The 19,854-nt window shown below is 38.9% G+C and overlaps 1 protein-coding gene and 1 pseudogene across 1 annotated transcript in view; one reads left to right on the forward strand and one right to left on the reverse strand.

The window, feature by feature from the left end:
* The window catches only part of LOC106908529 (voltage-dependent T-type calcium channel subunit alpha-1H-like), a 290,955-nt gene that overhangs the window by 156,901 nt on the left and 114,200 nt on the right, over nt 1-19,854 (reverse strand). Inside the window, exon 9 of the mRNA XM_088014499.1 lies at nt 15,178-15,763. Coding sequence (XP_087870625.1) covers nt 15,178-15,763 — 586 coding nt within the window. The remainder of the gene's footprint in view (nt 1-15,177; nt 15,764-19,854) is intronic.
* LOC148161022 (paraneoplastic antigen Ma1-like) lies at nt 1,566-2,576 on the forward strand (annotated as a pseudogene).

A 19,854-nucleotide genomic window follows, 5' to 3' on the forward strand; every position in this document is an offset into this window, starting at 1 on the left:
CATCATCAATATGGATGAAACTTGCCTTAAAGATTCCCAATTCTGTTTTGGTTTAAGGCATTTCAGATGAAGATGGTAAAGAGGAAGTATTTGACTTTTTGAAACAATATGGTCAAATTACAAGGTGTGAAACCATTTCTGAGGCTGATTCTGAGTTTGAGGCCCAGCTTGTGGTTGAATTTAGCAGCGGTGCAGCAGTAGGTGAATTGCGTTCTATTCTACCATATTCACTCTAGGGCTGTTGTAAACGAATATTTTAGTAATCGAGTAATCTATCGATTATTCTTACGATTAATCGAGTAATCGGATAAAAAAAATTATAAAATGAAATATTGGTAAATCTGGCATAATACCGGTGTTACTATCAGATATCAATATCAGTCCGATTTTTCATATTTGAGCATCCCTAACAGTTGCTTTTTTGTAGTTTAGAAAACTAACCTGTAACAATAATAGCTCACTTTCTAAGTTAACCAGAAGAAAAGTTATAGAAAAATCTGAAATTATATTGAATTTAATAACAAAGAGGCAGGCTCACAAATATGCTTATAAAAAATGTCTACAATCCAGCTTTTAGTTTATGTATTCATCTTCAGTGAGTTTAATAGATTAATTAAACTCCCCTTGCCACCTAACCTGTCACGCTTTGGGTTTGAAAATACGGGAAATGCCGCCTGGAGTGGGAGGAGAGGGCGAATGAACGAACGTAAGATGGGGTGGAGGGGAGGAAATAGACCAGCGGACTGACGAACCGTTAGACCGGGGGACGAACACGGGGGAAGCAATACGGGATATTTACGACACCTTCACTAGTCACACTCAGAAACTCATCTACCAGCCATGTACGATGCGCTCCGCCACCCGTTTCTTCAGACCGGGATATGAAATTTATTGTGCGGTTCGTCGGTAAAGCTACATTTACACGGTAAGCATCAGCTACTCAGCCGCCCGCCCTGTTCAGGCTATCCGCTCACCTCAGCGCTCTTCCCGCCGTTCGCTTTCAACCAGCAGCCCCGGAGGAGAAATGCTGCCGTACTCCAGGCATTCCCCCAGTCATTTTAAGGATGCTTATTGGTTCCCCCAAAACGATAAAAAGTCGGGCATTATCATCAATCAATAAAATCCCCACGGGCCAATCTTGAAGATTGGACTTTATGCCGCTGAGACTTAGCTTTTGTCAACAACTCAGAGGCGGAAGTGAGAGCTCCGCGCAACGCAAATGAAGTCCCGGCCAGAACACGGTGCGCTAACTAATAAAACATAAATTAACGAAGCTTCGAGGCAGGTAAATTTTCCTCGAGGAATTTTAGTAATCGAGGTACTCGAATCATTCGAGGAATCGTTTCAGCCCTAATTCACTCAAATCATCTGAGAAGTCAGACACATTTTTATTCTCTGAATTAACTGTTGTATATGCAGAACATGTTGCACAGAGTAAAACTCATTCTTATTTATTTGAGTTACAGAAACTTGCAAAGCTTTCTGGCATGGATTTTGCAGAGGTGTTAAAATCCACGATGACTCCGATTGGACAATCGGTTGCTGAACTTCACTCAGCTGCCAAGATGGAAGATCCTGATGAGAAGTATGAGGTTATGGCAGCATCTGCAGACCCAACAATGAAGAAAGAGCCAACATTGTCAACTGGCACTAATCCTACAGTTCCCAGACCGAGAAGTGAGCAGCAACCTACCTCACGACGGAGACCTGGAGACCTTCTCTTCACGATGATGACATCCAACCACCTGAAGTCCAGCACTACATGGTGGAACACATTATGAAGACTAAGGAAAGTGCTTACAATCTACAGAGGCTCCGAGTGTTTTCTGGAAGGCTGCCTAGACCAACACATGAAGCAGACTATGAGACCTGGCATTCAGGAGTGGATCTGCTATTAAAAGACCCATAAGTTTCTGAGCTTCAGCGGTCAAGGAGGATCGTGGAGAGTTTACTTCCCCCAGCCGCTGATATACTGAAGCATTTAAGTTCAGATACTCCACCTACTGTGTATCTGAACATATTAGATTCAGCATATGGCGCAGTCCAAGATGGAGAAGAGTTTCATGGACACTTTTCAAGATGCAGGGGAGAAGCCATCTTCATATCTCCAGCGGCTGCAGGTAGCATTAAACTTAGCCCTGAAACGAGGTGGTGTTTTAGCCAAGGATGTAAACCGGCACCTCATAAGCCAGTTCTGTAGGGGTTGTTGGGACAATACCTTGATTGCTGAACTCCAATTAAAACAAAAGAAATTGGTCCCACCTAGTTTCTCTGAACTGCTACTACTTCTACATACTGAAGAGGACAGAGAGGCAGCTAAAACTTCCCGGATGACAACATCTGGGTGATGGTGGAGCAGTTGCTGCCTTAATCAAACTGACTCAGCAGCTAGCAGAACAACTGGCAGATGTACAGCGGCAGCTGGCTAAGCTAACATCCACCACCACCCAGCCCAGGACTACATCACAACCTAAGGTAACGTACAGTAAGCAGAGAGTAAAAGGGGTCAATACAGTGACATCCCAACAGTCCCCACCAGTCTATGTTAAACCTGGTTATTGTTTCAGGTGTGGTGAAAATGGTCATATTAAGCCACAATGTAATAATGAACCAAACCCTGCTCTTGTTGCCAGAAAAAGGAAACATTTTGCTCAGCGACAGCAGAACATCTTTCAGAAGAAGTTAAACTAGGCATGGTTCCTGTTGTGGGACAAATTGAACCAGCCAAACTGGGATAAGAAAAGACTTATTAAAGTCTTTTCTTTAATTCTTTCCTTTAATAAGTCTTTACTTATTAAAGGAAAGACTGTTAATGTGCAAGGCTGCAAGCCCAAGTTAAAAAACTACCCACTCAACTACCCAAAGGCTTGAATGGATCAAAGTGTGCTGCTGTTGTTGACATTTCTGATCATGTGTGTAACTGCCTTCTAGACACTGGTTCACAGGTGACAACTATTCCAGTTTCTTTCTATAATGATAATCAAAGCAACCAACCTATAATGCCTCTGGATAATTTGTTACAGGTTGAAGGTAACAACCTGACAGTCTGTTCAGTATCTGGGATACATGGAGCTGGTCACATTCCCTGAAGACTTCATAGGAGTAAATATAGAGGTACCAACGCTCGCTCTTGTGGTCCCAGATACTAGTCCTGATAGGCCATCTAATGTACTTATTGGCATGAACACACTGGAGCCATTGTATGAACAACATCTTAGCAGTGACCATGTACATTTTCAACCCTTGGCCCAAGGGTATCGAGTGATCCTGAAGCTGCTACAGTTAAGGCATCAGCAAAATCAATCAGGAAATGCAGGAACTGTCAGGCTGTTAAGCACCACTCCAGTCCTTATTCCACCTGGCCAAACCATTGTCCTGGAGGGTTCTGTTAAAATCACCCCTCCATTTGCAGATAAGTGGGCCATTGTTGAACACCCCAGCTCACCTTTACCAGGGGGTTTATGCGTTCAGAGTTGTCTAATTACACTGCCACAGCATCCACCATATAAAGTCCCAGAAGTCCCAGTGATCATGAAAAATGAATCTGAGCAAGAGGTGTCCATGTCACCTTTAACCATTATACCCTACTGTTTTGTCGCAACAAACCACATCTCAAACTTCACAACAAACCACTTTGGAGTTTAACTTTGGAGACTCTCCCATTCCACCTGAGTGGAAAGAACATATTAACAAAATGAACAGCATGCCTGAAGTATTCTCTCATCATGATATGGATTTTGGCTGTACAGATGCAGTTAAATATACCATTAAACTTAATGATGAAACGCCTTTTAAACACAGAGCAAGGCCAATCCATCCCCAAGATCTGGAGGCAGTCCATGAACATCTTAGGGACCTGCTCAAAGCTGGCATCATAAGAGAGTCCAAATCACCATTTTCCTCTCCAATAGTTGTTGTTCGGAAACGTCATGGTTCCGTCCGGCTATGCATAGATTACAGGAAACTAAATCTTCAAACTATCAAAGATGCATATGCCCTTCCTAATTTGAAAGAATCTTTTTGTGCTTTGACAGGGTCCAAATGGTTTACTGTGTTGGATTTAAAATCTGGCTATTATCAAATAGAGATGGCAGAAGAAGGTAAGGCTAAAACAGCTTTTGTAACTCCCCTTGGATTGTGGGAGTGGAATAGGATGCCGCAAGGAAATACAAATGCACCTAGCACGTTTCAGCGGCTAATGGAGAGGTGCATGGGAGATCTGCATCTTATCGAAGTCCTTGTCTTCCTTGATATCATCATCTTTTCTGCCACTCTGGAAGAACATGAGGAACGGCTGCTGCGTGTGCTCTCCCGGTTGAAGCAGTTTGGACTAAAGCTCTCTCCAAAGAAATGTAAGTTCTTTCAGTCTTCTGTACGTTATTTGGGACATATTGTCTCTGAAAAAGGAGTTGAAACTAATCCAGAAAAGATTGATTCATTAAAATCCTTGCCAGTCCCCCGCAACCTTAAAGAGTTGCAATCTTTTCTTGGTTTTGCTGGATATTACAGAAAATCTATGCAAATGTTTCAGCCAAACGTTCTAGCAATCCAGTTATTCTTGAGAATAGGGACAAAATGGGTTTTAATTTTCCCATATATTTTTTTTATTTCTCAACCTTATGTATGCAAATATGACAAATCAGATCCATCAAATCTTTACATTAAACCAAAATTAAGCTTTTATTTCACAAAATTTCATCAAAGTTTTGTAAATTGTCAGTTATGGCGTTGACACATCTTGGTTGTGACGAACAACTTCGGAATAAAACAGAAGAAAAAAACTAAAGAATAACTTAAGCTAACTAGCCTCTTAGCAAAGGAAGAGAAAGGAAGTGGTCATGGGGTCCTCAGAAGTTCTGGTGCCCCTCAATAATGCCTGATTTTTTTTTATATTCTTTTTATGTCTGACGGTGTTCACAAAAACTAGGGACAAATTTCAATGGAGTTGGAAAATATATAAAAATTATTTTTAATTCAATTTATTGATACTTTTATAATTATTTATATGACTACTTATACATAATTGTCATAATATATAATGTTAGTATTTCTATAATTGTGTTAAACAATTATAATGTGTTGAATTCTGCTCTGGGACAAGGGATTTTACAGGCATCATCCACCAACTACAATGATTAAAATAAAAAAATATTCAGCAAATACCTGGAAAATATACATTGTTGTGCTCACATGACCCAGGTTAGTTTAGTCACATATTTGAAAAAAATATATTTTGTGTATATTCAAATTTTATGCTTTATCCATAGGACCTGTTTTGTCCCTATTCTCAAGAATCACTGATGATCACAGTTTGTCAAGTGGGAACTGGTGAGTGTTGTTCGGGAGCTAGTATGCTATCACTAGCCTCCCAAGCCTGTTTGACCTCAGTCATACACTGATCTAAGTACATTTCATCATTTAGATGAAACATTTAAATTGAGATTCTTTACTTTATAAGACACTATCACTGTGTAAAGAGAAATTGAGTATTTGAATAAGTTTAATTACTGTTATGTAAACTATTGTAAGATAAGACATGTGGAATTGATAATTTAGGCCTGTTTATACAGACCAGGTTTGTTGCAGATTCCCATTCAAGGATTCTACTTCAAGATCTAGGATAAATCCTAGATTGTCTGGTATTATAACGTCCAGACTGGCAAGCTAACCCATAGCAGATCACAGAAATACCACACCCTATCAACTTTCTATCACAGAGGAACTTCTTCCGAATTGGTAGGAGACATTCAGCCAAAAATCTTCACTCTGGATTGGAACCTGCTGAAAAGAACTGGGTTATTTATTTATTTTTTTTTGTTCATAGGGTAGGGTTAGGGTTAGGGTAATCCTAACCCTATCTCATGTTAGGACATAGCAAAAGATAATTTAAAAAAAAAATTTAAGTTACATCTTGTAGCTTTAAGCAGCTGTTTGGTGTGAGAGTTCACTGTCTGGTGGAAGTTAAATGGCACTCCATCCGTGAAATATTACTACCCGTAGAGGCGGTTCAACAACGAGAGCAGAACCAGCATCTTCCACAGCAAGCTCGAAGACTTAAATTATTTTTCGGGTTATTTGTTCAGCTTTCTGACCGTGATGCTAATCTGGATGAGTTTTGTTAGCTGTGCGCTGCCCTACCTTCTGTCTGATCGCTCCAGATGTTTTTTTTTTTTCCTGCAGTGAACCTCGACATAGTCGTACTCTGTCAAGTGCTTGTTTCTTAACCTGTTAGGCCCTGAGGGGGGGGGGGGATGAATTTCCACGTGACAAAAATAAATCAATAATAGCCTCACAGTTATCAGATTAAAGTGTAAATTTTTGGTACCTCTGTAAAGGTAAGACATCAAAGACTGGTTTCCTGGGGTCAGCACCAGGAAAATGCTACGTAGTCACATTTTATTCAAGCTGCAGTACAAGCTGAGTGTATCTTTTACCCTGCCTGAATTATTAGTGACAGAATATAAGAAATTTAGCTTACTTTTCCACCTCGCCAAAAGTTTTTTTTATAAATAAATATTGAAAAACATCACTAAAATATTTTTAAACACAAAAAAGTAGTTTAGACTTTTAAATCTACATGTTGTGTAAAAGTTCACCAAATTTGGACTCAATCAGTTGAAATTTAGATTTTTAAGAATTTTTTACCAAGAAATTTCCCACGCGGAGAGGTAATTTTGGGACATTTCTAAATATAAATATGTTCTTTAGCAGAACAGAGGAGAAAATTAACCTTACTGTTCAAGACTAATATATATATATTATATTTATATATATAAATTCCCTTCTCACCCTCCGCGGGTGGTCTCTTTCATCCTCTGAGCTCGGGTCCTCTACCAGAGGCCTGGGAGCTTGAGGTTCTCCTCCAGTATCTTGGCTGTGCCTAGAACTGCACATTTCTGGACTGAGATGTCTGATGTTGTTCCTGGGATCTGTTTGAGCCACTGCTCCAGTTTGGGGGTGACTGCCCCGAGGGCCCCGATGACCACAGGCACCACTGTGGTCTTCACCTTCCAGGCCTTCTCCAGTTCCTCTCTGAGGCCCTGGTATTTCTCCAGTTTCTCATGCTCCTTTTTCCTGATGTTGTAGTCACAAGATCTGTTGGAAACCTCATATAAGATATGTCCAATCTAAAATGGTAAGAAGTATTGCAGTTCTTGCTAATGCTAGAAAATATTTAAACTCCTCTGCCCTATACATTCTGTACTGCTCACTTATTTTACCTTACCTAAGTTACTGTGTGGAAATTTGGGGCAACACTTACAGAACGTTACTACAACCATTATGCACATTACAAAAAAGAGCCATTCGTTTAGTTCATAAGGTTGATTTTTACTGTCATACCCACAATCTATTTATAGATTCTTATTTATTGAAATTTACTGATCTAGTAGAGTTTCAAACTGCACAGATCATGTTTAAAGTCAGAAACAAAATATTGCCAGAAAAGATTCAACAATTATTTTCCGATAGAGTGGGGGGATATGACTATAGAGAAAACCTTAACTTCAGAACTTTGAAGGCTCGTACAACAATGAAAACATTGTGCATTTCTGGTGTTGGTGTGAGGATCTGGAATAAACTTTCTAAAGAGCTGAAGCAAAGTCCAAGTATGAGACATTTTAAGAAAGGTCTCAAGACAGCTATTATTCAAAGTTATAAGGAAGAACAAGGGGGATAATCCTGGTTGGAAATTAAAACTTTAAGTATGATGTCATCAAGTAGGTGGCATGTCGGCGCAGGTGTGGGTAAATATATAAAGGTATGTAAATAGCTGTGTATTTTGTCTATAAGCAGATGGGAGTGTATATGGGTGTATGTATATGTACATATGTTTGTATATGTAAATATGTATATATGTATGTGTACAGATGTGTATGTGTGTGTATGCACTATTTTCATCTAGTTGAGGAAATTTTATTACACTTATTATTTCCTTTGTCAGAAAGGATACTGGATATTGAAAATACTGTGACAAATTACAGCTGGAAACGGGGTATGATTACATAAGTTATACTTCATCATACTCCTTTTCAGACTCATAAATCACCGATGTGATGTGTTTTTGTTTTTTATGTTTTTTGTTTTTTTATTGTTTTTTTTTTTTTGGTGTTGTTTACACTGTCGGTGAAAGGTTTGTCTGAAATAAACTAAACTAAACTAAAAAAAACTAAAAACTTGGTATTGCTACATCCACCACAACGGCTTTCCTCTGTTCTTTATCCACCACCACAATGTCCGGTTGGTTCGCCATTACCATCTTGTCTATCTGGATCTGGAAGTCCCGCAAGATCTTAGCTCGGTCATTCTCCACCACCTTTGGGGGTGTTCCCCACTTTGACCTTGGGGCTTCCAGTCCATATTCGGCACAGATGTTCCTGTACACGATGCCCGCCACTTGGTTATGTCGTTCCATGTACGCTTTCCCTGCCAGCATCTTGCACCCTGCTGTTATGTGCTGGACTGTCTCAGAGGCCTCCTTGCACAACCTACACCTTGGGTCTTGTCTGGTGTGGTAGATCTGAGCCTCTATTTCTCTGGTGTTTAGGGCCTGTTCCTGTGCAGCCAGGATGAGGGCCTCTGTGCTGTCCTTGAGTCCAGCTTTCTCCAGCCATTGGTAGGATTTCCTGATATCAGCCACTTCAGTTATTTGTCGGTGGTACATCCCATGTAGGGGCTTGTCCTCCCATGATGGTTCCTCCAGCACCTCGTCCTCTGTTCCCCATTGCCTGAGACATTCGCTGAGCACATCGTCCGTTGAGGCTTTGTCCTTGATGTATTTATGGATCTTGGATGTTTCATCCTGGACAGTGGCTCTCACACTCACTAGTCCTCTGCCTCCTTCCTTACGGCTTGCGTACAGTCTCAGGGTGCTGGATTTGGGGTGGAACCCTCCATGCATGGTTAGTAGCTTCCAAGTCTTAACATCCGTGGCCTTTATCTCTTCCATTGGCCAGCTAATTATTCCGGCAGGGTATCTGATTACTGGTAAGGCATAGCTGTTTATTGCACGGATCTTGTTCTTGCCATTGAGCTGGCTTCTCAGGACTTGCCTTATTCGTTGGAGGTATTTGGCTGTGGATCCTTTCCTTGTGACCTCATCAAGGTTGCCATTTGCTTGTGGAATTCCCAGGTACTTGTAACTGTGCTCTATGTCTTCTGTTGTTCCTTCTGGGAGTGAGACCCCTTCTGTGCGGACGACCTTCCCTCTCTTTGTAACCATCCGGCCACACGTCTCTAGTCCGAATGACATCCCAATGTCAGTGCTGTAGATCCTGTTGGTGTGGATCAGTGAGTCGATGTCTCGCTCGCTCTTGGCGTACAGCTTGATGTCATCCATGTAGAGGAGGTGACTGATTGTGGCCCCATTCTTGAGTCGGTATCCGTAGCCAGTCTTGTTGATGATTTGGCTAAGGGGATTCAGGCCTATGCAGAACAGCAGTGGGGACAGAGCATCTCCTTGGTATATGCCACATTTGATGGAAACTTGTGCAAGTGGTTTGCAGTTAGCTTCAAGGGTGGTTTTCCACAGCCCCATCGAGTTTGCAATGAAGGCTCTTAGAGTCCTATTGATGTTGCACATCTCTAAGCATTCAATGATCCAAGTGTGTGGCATTGAGTCATAGGCTTTCTTGTAATCAATCCAAGCGGTGCACAGGTTGGTGTGTCGGGTTTTGCAGTCTCGGGCGACTGTGTGGTCTACAAGGAGTTGGTGTTTGGCTCCTCTGTTATTTATGCCGATGCCCTTCTGTGCCGTGCTCATGTATTTATCCATGTGCCCGCTTATCTTAGCTGCTATGATGCCTGACATGAGCTTCCATGTTGTAGAGAGACAGGTTATCGCCCGATAGTTGGATGGGACTGAACCCTTTGAGGGATCCTTCTGGATCAGGATTGTGCGCCTTTCAGTTAACCATTCAGGGTGAGTCCCATTCTGTAGCAGCTGGTTCAGTTGAGCTGCCAGTCGCTCATGGAGGGCAGTGAGTTTCTTTAGCCAGTAGGCATGGATCATGTCAGGCCCTGGTGCTGTCCAGTTTTTCATACCCGAGACTCTTTCTTGGACATCTACCACAGTGATGGTTACCGGGGCTTGTTCGGGGAGGTTGCTGTGGTCCTCTCTCTCTCTCTCTCTCTCTCTCTCTCTATATATATATATATATATATATATATATATATATATATATATATATAATTTCTTATATATTATTTATATATTTGTTATTTGAATAATAAAATATTTTTTATTTGTTAACTAATAAATAAATAATATATATATATATATATATATATTATATATACATATATTTTATTATTTAATATATTGACGTCTGCGTGTGTACATATGTTCATAAATGTTGATTACTGTATATTGTTAAGAGAGGAAAAATTCTTGAACTTTAAAAACCTTTTGACTCGTTAAATCCTCTCTTATGCCCGGGTTCAGAAAAATGCTGTGCGTAAAGACTGAGATCACGCAGAGATAATAGCGTCACAATTATCAGCATTTATTCAAGACAGATGCATACTATCACCAGACAAACACATCACAAAACATCAGAAACCTTAGAGCACAAACAACACATGAATTTACCTGAGAGAGAAAAAGACAAAAGATGGAAACGACAAACAAAAAGCAAAGACGTCTTTGGAGAAGTTGCAAGCGCAAAATCTGATTTGTTACTTCTGTGTAGAAAGTTTTATAGTAAAAGGCGTATTCTTATCTTTAATTTATTCAAATAAGGCGTATCTTTGCTCATCCAACCAGGAGCTGTCTCTGACCCTCTATCTGAAGCCAGAAACTCCTGCCGTGTTTACGGCCTTTCACAGATGAGTGTGAAAAGCTGGAACTTCCACTGTATTGTTTTCCCACAGACAAAAGGCAGTTCAAACGATCCTAGCAAACCATCTGCTGTAACTACAGGTAAAATAAAGGCCAATAGGCCAGAATAAGTTACTGATTTAAAACCACAATTTAGGCCATTTGAATCAAGACATGTTAAGTTTTAAAACTAGCTTATTTTAAATTTATTTTCTCAACAATATATAAAAACTATTTATCAAAATCAATTGTATTATAGGTTCACATTTATTTTCTTTATTCAGAAATTACAATTAAAATATAATGAAAAGTCATAAATGTTGTCTTTGGTGATTGTTTAAATTCCAAATATATTCACGTTTATATGTGAGTAGGTCGATGATGAACATTAGCTAAAAATACTTTGTGGAACGGCATTTTCTGAAGTTTGGTCCATTCATTTGTATTAGCTTACTGGCAGATATGCCACATTCCATATGGCGGACGCAATTACGTATCGCTGCAACGGGCCGACCCGCTCCATGAGGCGTCTATGTATTAATGTTTATGGTCAGGATAGCATACATGCAGTGAGTACCATGCCTGCGCATGCGCATTAAGAAGTCCGACCGTCAGTGGAGTTGTCAGTTCAGTATACGCAACAAGTTATGACGAAAATAAGTCATTAAATTGTTTGTAATATGATAACTAGATAGATATACATGCATTGTCGTCGTTTCAAAGTGTATTTAAAGCAGGTCTGACTCCAGCTGCAGTCAACTACAACACACGCCCGTGTAAAACTCATTAACCTACTTAACCGCTAAGTCAGGATGCCATACAGCTGTTCATAACAAAGTGCATGATGATCTACGTCATGATTCTATGTTGCTGATTAAATAAAATCATATGGTAAAGACAGCGTATACATGTCTGTATACGCTCTCTTGTTGACAGCGTATACAGCGTATGACTATCTGACAAAGTATGCTGATCTGACAGAACACCCTCGTTAGCACCTCATTCAGAGCTGCTAAAAACTCATTCAGAAATGAATGAGTTTGGGAGGGGGTTTCAGGTGAATTTTGACCCTGAAATGAGGTTACAAAGCCAATATAGTCAAGTATCTAAAGTTAAGAGTCTTCTGTGTCAAGTCATACCGAACATTTTCGGTCAGCCGACCGAAAATTCGCTTTTTACACGCGTGTTTGATGACAGGGTATTTAAATGGACACGCCCCTTTAAATCCGTCACCTGATTTTAATTAGCCGTAAAACCATAACATTTTGGGCAAAACTGGTATGTGGGACAGTTTTTGAATGATGAAAGCCTTCTTTAGCTGACAATAAAAAAAAAGTTACGTGCAGCGGTTGTAGATGAATATGAGTTAAGTAACTGGTTTGAATCTTACATAAAGAACAGGGATTCCTTTGTTTCAACTGGAAACTTCTCATCAAAGAGATCAAAGGTCACATGTGGGGTACCCCAAGGTTCAATCCGAGGACCCCTCTTATTCAATATTTAAATGCTCCCACTGGTTGAGATTATAACAGGAAATAAGATCAGCTACCATAACTATGCAGATGATACACAGCTCTACATCACATGTCACCAGGTGACTCTGAACCCATCCAATCACTGAATAGATGCTTAGAACAGATAAATGTGTGGATGTGCCAAAACTTTCTCCAGGTGAACAGAAACAAAACTGAAGTTATCTTTGGACCTAAAGAGGAGCGATCTAGAATCAATGCACAGCTTCAGTTATTACAACTAAAACCAGCAATCAGCCCGAAACCTGGGAGTAGTGATGGACTCTGACCTGAACCTTCAGAGCCACATAAAGACAGTCACAAAGTCAGCCTTCTATCACCTGAAGACTTATGTCTCAGCAAGATCTAGAGAAACTCATCCATGTGTTTATCTTTAGTCGCATTGATTCAGGTCTGTCCAACAAATCAATCAAACAGCTGCAGCTGATCCAGAACGTTGCTGCTCGCGTTCTCACTAAAACCAGGAAGACAGAGCACATAGCAGTTTTAAAGTTACTACACTGGCTCAAAGAATAGACTTTAAAATACTGTTGTTAGTTTATAAATCACTGAATGGCTTAGCACCACAATACATTAAAGATCTGCTGTTGTTGTATCAACCTTCCAGACCTCTCAGGTCTTCTGGTTCTGCTCTGCATCCCCAGAACCAGAACCAAACATAGAGAAGCAGCATTCAGTTTCTATGCACCACAAATCTGGAACAAACTTCCAGAAAACTGTAAAACAGCTGAAAGAAAAGACAAGCCAAAAGAGAACTAGAATTAAACATTTTACAGCTATTTAAGGAAGAAGGTGAAGAATACAGGAAAAACTTAAAACAGCAGCTTGTTGAGCTTAAACATAATTATGAAAAACCCAAAGATGATCAAATGAACCCTGCTGGGTTGTATCCAGCCCTGACAGGAGTCCTGAATATTACAGGTGATTTCGGATACAGGAATGATGATCAATTTATGGGCTTTAGACAAAGTAACCCTGACCCACCGCAAAAGAATGAGCCGGAAGCTCAATCAGATAAATCATCAACAGTGGTTCAAACACCAGCTCCACCCAGAGGTGCACCACAGACAAGCGCAAGCTCTACAGACAGTAGCGCGATTAATAAGCACTCAAAAAGCATGCAACCAACCATGTCATATGCAAATGCGGATGGCTACAAGCCAGCTGGCAGATATGAGGAAATGGATCTTGGGGACTGTATACAGATGGATGACCAAGGACGGTGAACATCAGACGGACTAAGCACATGGCCGCCCGGACCAGTGAACTCATGACCAATTCAAAGGACTGCTGAGCTCAAGGACAATTGATGCCTGAACTAAAATTGCTTATGGGATGTTGAAAAATCCAGAAGATTCAAGGGAAATGAAACCAAACTGGGTTGGAATGTGTGAGACAGTATGAGCGAGTATGAATAAGAGAGTGAGTATGAATGACAATGTGAGCGCAAGAGTGCGTGGATGAGCACAAGCATTAAGCGACAAATACTTTTATTATGATTAGTATTTCAATCACACGATCACTCTGATTGTATGTGCGTTATGGACATTTCCTCATCATTTGTCATCAAGATTATGTATCAGTGTTGAAGTATTAGCTATTATCATGAATATCTATGATTTGGGTCACTGTGGATCCATGATTGTATTACATTTGTGTCAGATTATGGGATACTGGCGGTCGCCCATGGCGAGCGGGACCATAAGGTAGTTTTTTCGCTAGAAATAACACAAAGCAACAAAAAGGACAACAGGGTTTTTCAATCTTATACAAATGGAAGAACAATCATGGAAGCAATGACCAAGTGTCATTGTATTGGAATTATTATATTAGTTACAGTTACTCATGAAAACAATGTTTACCCCCACTATTCATTTATTTCACTTTAAGTGACCTTTATATGTATTTCTAAGGTTTATACACAGAATTATGTTCACAGGAAGCCATGTAAACTTAGGACAGCAATTAACAAACACACCTGCTAAGGTTAATTAGGATTCCACTTGAAAGCGGAATGGGGGGATTATGTAAGAGCGGAAATACTATTTAAGGAGTTGTTTTTGTGAAAGGATTTTGGCGCCTCTCTAGGTCAAACTGACCTGACTCCTTTCCTTCCATTTGCGTGCAAAGCGCAAATGGAACCAAAAACTGACTTGGAAAGGACAGGTGTTTGGACAGATGAGACATAAATAGTCCTATTCAGCAATTCTGAAATGGAACAGATGTTGAGTTCATGAGGTCTCAAATATTTTAAAGGTCGTCCAATGCACACTTAGTATAAGGCACGCCAGAATCTTTACGCAAATCAAGAGTAGCAACGCCATTGGTTGAAACTCTGCAACTCACATCAGTGAAGATGAGAGTGCATAAAAAAGGGTGATATTAAGAATACGCAGAGATTTTTTGTTGAGACTTTGGAAGATTTTTGAGCATTGAACTGATGAAACTGCAATGAGGAATCCGTGGTAGTGTAATAAATCTCCGGCTTGTCTATGGCCTAGCAGCAAGAACTATGTCTCCATGCGTTATTTCTTTTACTTATATATTTAAGAGTTTAGCCACCTTTCAGTTCTCCAATAGACTCGGCAGGAACTTTAATGTTTTTGATTGTTGATTCAATGTTGCATAACTGTGTTTTTGTGTTTAATGATGTAAAGCACTTTGAAATGCCTTGCTCCTGAAATGTGTTATACAAAAATAATTTGATTGATTAAATAAATTATTGGTATAAACATTCTTTCTTTTGAAATCCTCCACCTGCACTTCTGTAACTCCCTCAGTATCATGTGGGAGCTCTCAAACACAAAAATACACACTCAACCAACTCACCACACTCGAGCACCAGCTGTGGCAGTCTGTTGATAGTATCCATAGCAACTGTCCTCTTCTGGTCCCGATCCTTTTCATCCAGGTGAATGAGAAGGGACGATATGAAGGGATAATTAAAGCTGGTCCCTCTGTTGCTGACGGCCAGCTGTGGTTGAAGCTGCTGCAGCTGATGATGATGATAGTGATGCTGCTGGTGATGGAGATGATAAACTTGATGAAGGTGTGATAAGTCATTGGGGGCATGGCCTGAGTGCCGGTTGGCGAGTCCATTCATCTCCCCAACTCCGCTCCCTCGAGCTGACCCGGCCCCTTTCTGGCAGATGCAAGAGCAGCGGAGACGCAGGCGAATCCAAGCACTCCAGCGTAACAGCCGGCGCCATGCCTTCCGACCCAGGTGGGCCAAGTACCGGATGATCTCCTCATAGCAACTCCCAGGCTGACTGTCGCTGGCCAGTGTGGAAGCTGATTGGTGGAGCTGCTGGGCGCGCTGCTCTGATTTCATTAAGGCATGTTCTCTCTGTTTTGTTTCAGAAAACTGGGTAGCGATGACAACCAGGCACAGGTTGATCATAAAGAAGGAGCCAACCTGCACAGTAAAAAAGCCTGTGTTAATTTAACGCCCACTATGGCTGTAGTGAGACAATAACCTCACAATATGATACGATACACAATATTCTGCTCACTATACAATATATATCACGATATTCGGCAAATGTTATGTTTCGATACGCTTTTAAGATTTTCTGAAATATTTTAGAGGGATAGAGTGATTTTGGTGACATTTTCTGACTATTCTATAGACTTGGATTATATTAACTGAAAACTGATTAAAATCACCAGCTATACAATACCTGGCTCTGATTGGACAGAGACTTAGAGTCTACAGCTCAACAAATGAATCAAAGATGCAGTGAGAAAATTAGTTTCCGTCATTTAATTCATGTGAATTTGACATAAAACTCAAAGTTTCAACAGTGATCCGGGAGCCGAGTGGGGAGATTATCAGCCTCTATAGACTCTCAATATGCAAATGATTGCACTTATTTTATTCTTTTGGACATACTGGGGTTGCATTTTGGACCTTGATTCACAGAAAAACATAAAAATAGATTTCGAAAATTGTTTTCATTGTGAAACCCTCAAATATTCATAACAAATGGTTTTTATAATCTAGGATGAGAATATATACTGTACATTGCTTAAACTGATGTAAAAAGTTGAAAGCAACATAGTTTTACAACATTATTAGCATGAAAATGCAACCACTAAGCTAAAAACAAATTAATAAGTGGATGCCACAGATTGTTCCAATATCCAAACTGTGCATTAATTTTGCGATCTCACTGCTTTTGCCGCTACTCCATTCCTGCTTATATTGGTGTTTGTTAAAAGTAATACCTACTCCTAAGGAGAGAGATCAATCAACTTGACAGTCATGTTTTTGGACTGTGGGAGGAAGCCGGAGTGCCTGGAGAGAACCCACGCATCACTGAGAGTACATCCAAATGCCACACCCAGACCAGGAGTCAAACCCAGGACCTTCTTGCTGCTAGGCAGCAGTGCTACCAACTGGCTATTTGCCTATTCAATACATTCGACTCAAATAGAATTAAGAAGGTGAATCTTTTGTTTTGTGGGTAATTTCACAAAAAATTGCACAGATTTCTCAAGATGACAACTTGTACGAGGAAATTAAAAAGAAATCCCCACATCCTGTTTTAGGCTTAAAATTAGCACACTCTAAAAAGAAATGAGTTGTGAACCAACTTAATTGAATTGCTTAATTTGGTAACAAGTAATTAAATTAAGCTTATCCAACTCAATTTAATAAATTTTCTTTTAAACTGAATTCATTAAGTCTGTTAAAATGACAAATTTAAAGGGATCCTCAATTAGTTAAAAAAATAGACCTTATTTAGGAAATATTTATTTTAGATGTAAAAATAATACATATACATAATATATAATTTTTAATAAAATATTTTCACAGGAATGTCGCCTTGTTCACACTGCAATGCATTCTGGGTAAATGACGTGTAATGGTCCAACTACCTGACTCCCTCCATTCAAAACAGTGATGAGTAACGTTATTAAGCCTTTTTAATTTGAACTGGAGCGCATTGAAACCAATCAGAATGTAGAAATAACAAGAGATTATTTCTACATTGATGAAGAGGACCAAACAGAGGAAGAGGAGGGTGATTCTCTGAATTTGGTACATTTTGGGGTCTCGGGTTATATACCACAATATGCACCACAAAAAATTGTGTTTTTGAACACTGCATCCATTGAAGGACTCTTTGAACTTCCAAGAAAATATGTTTCCCCACTTTATGCATGAAATCCCAAACATGATTATGAATTTGTTATTTAGGTTGCTTTAAATTCAACCCCATAACATGACAATTTCATTCCGCTATGAGTATATAATTCTATAACATAATTAAACTAATTGTTCCAGTTCCTTTGTATTGTTAAGAGAATAAAATAATTAACTTTTGGCTCGTTATATTCTCTTGTGTTCCCGGATTCAATGATTCCATGCGTGGAAACAAAAGCCACACAGAGATGACAGTAAGCGCTCCACGTGCTACATTTTCAGAGTTTATTCTAACATTTAAAAGTATAAAATCACATTGACAACACAGACAGTCCAAACACATTAAAACAGACATTCATTTACCTGAGACAAATGGAAAAGAAGAAGAAAGAAAGAAAGAAAAGCAAAGACGTCTTTGGAGAGTTGCAAATGTGATTTGTTACTCCTGTGTACAAACTTTTATAGTAAAGGCGTATTTTTGTCTTTAATTTATTCAAATAAGGCGTACCTTTGCTCATCCAACCAGGAGCTGTCTCTGACCCTCTTTAAAGTTGGGTGATTCTTTTTTTGCGGCAACATTCCATGTCCCCATGTTTTGTTTACAATTATTTTTTGTAAAATGTGCCAAATATTTACAACAAAGTATTTTAATTAAAATACTTTGTTGTAAATATTATATTTATTCAAATATAAATGAAATGCCTTTTAAATATTATTTTGTTCTCTACACACCTTTTTGGTGACCAACATGCTCAATTTCATTGTGTCCCCAGAGCCATGTAATAGACTTCCTCATGAAGTTTAAACTATAATATATATATATATATATATATATATATATATATATATATATATTTATATATATATATATATATATATATATATTTTATGTTTTTCTTCAATAAGCTGAATGACTGGACTAAACATTATTTTAATATGTAACTCAATCTGTTGAAACTATTTTTCTTATTTGATATTTTCTTCATATTATACATGTCCCAGTACTAACTTTCCACCGTTAGGATGTTTCCTTTTTGCCTTGGAAAAGTCTAAAATTCCATAAAAACCATTTAATGGAAGTGACATAAATTGGTTTTGAAGTAAATTCAACCATGGAAAACAAAGTAAGCTTCAACTGTCACCATCTCTGTACTTTTTCTTATCTTAAATTTGTTAAACCTGGATGAGTAAAGCTTAAAGTTCCACCCTGTTAGGATAGATTGTGAAAAATGTTTATTCAGTAGAATTTAAAAAACATTACATTAGATTTAGTCATTAAAGGTTTGTTATTCTGTTGAAGGTTAGCTAGCTAAATGTTCACCACATAAAGAGCTACAGGTAGTTTAGTTAGAAAAGTTCCACCGTTATGTTCATGAAGAAAACAGGGTGGAAATTAGGGTGAAAAGTCATCATTTTAAGTAAAATAAAAAATGTCAGATGATGGAATAGAGTTGCAGAGCAGTCTGAGGTATTAACAGACGTCTGCCATTTGTCTGTTTTCACTTCACTCGGTACCCCCATTGACTCCTGTGAGGGGAACGATGAGTAACTGTCATGGGAAAATCCACTACAGGGATGTCACCTGTTTTTGCCAAATAGAGCCAGGACATTTACTGTGCCTATACTTTGACTTGAAAGAGGCAATTCTGCAACCAATGATGAAAATCGTCAGATTTTAGAATCAAAGACATTTATTTTCCACCCTGTTATGGGACAATAACAGGGTGTGATGTTCCATTCCACACATTTTTATTAAATATTGTTACAGAAACATTAAATACTGTGAATTTTTCTGTGCCATGTTGGGAATTGAAGACCAATAAATGCACATATTGATATATATTTTTTTAAATTACCAATATTTTCAATGCTGTCAGTAATAATGAGTAAAAAAAACATTTTTTCTTTACAATACAGACATAAATGATTCGTAACTACATGATGTGTTACAATTTCAAAAATAAAACATATTATATTGTAAAATGAACACACTCTTTTTAAGAAAAAGTCATTATTTTTCTAAATTTACATGTTTAACTATTTGTGGTCTATATGTAAATGTTCATAACAGGGTGGAACACATTCAGAGACAATGGTGAAAAAAAACACCTGTAATTATTAATTTATCCAATCCTGAGCTTGCCCATTATTAACTTCTTATTGTTAAACATGTCAGTGTTGTAACACAATATTTAAAACATTAATACTTTTTTTTTCAAATGTCCTGAAGCCGAAATGTTGCCGCAAAAAAATAATCACCCAGTTAGAAACTCCCTGCAATTTGTTTTCAAGATCAAACACCAGTTGTCACCTTTATCTAAACAAAGTGGAAGCAGAGCTTCTCCTCCACTGGCCTG

This window comes from Poecilia mexicana, unplaced genomic scaffold (genome assembly GCF_051168715.1).
Source record: "Poecilia mexicana isolate PSO_F unplaced genomic scaffold, ASM5116871v1 scaffold_1, whole genome shotgun sequence".
Lineage (NCBI taxonomy): Eukaryota > Metazoa > Chordata > Actinopteri > Cyprinodontiformes > Poeciliidae > Poecilia > Poecilia mexicana.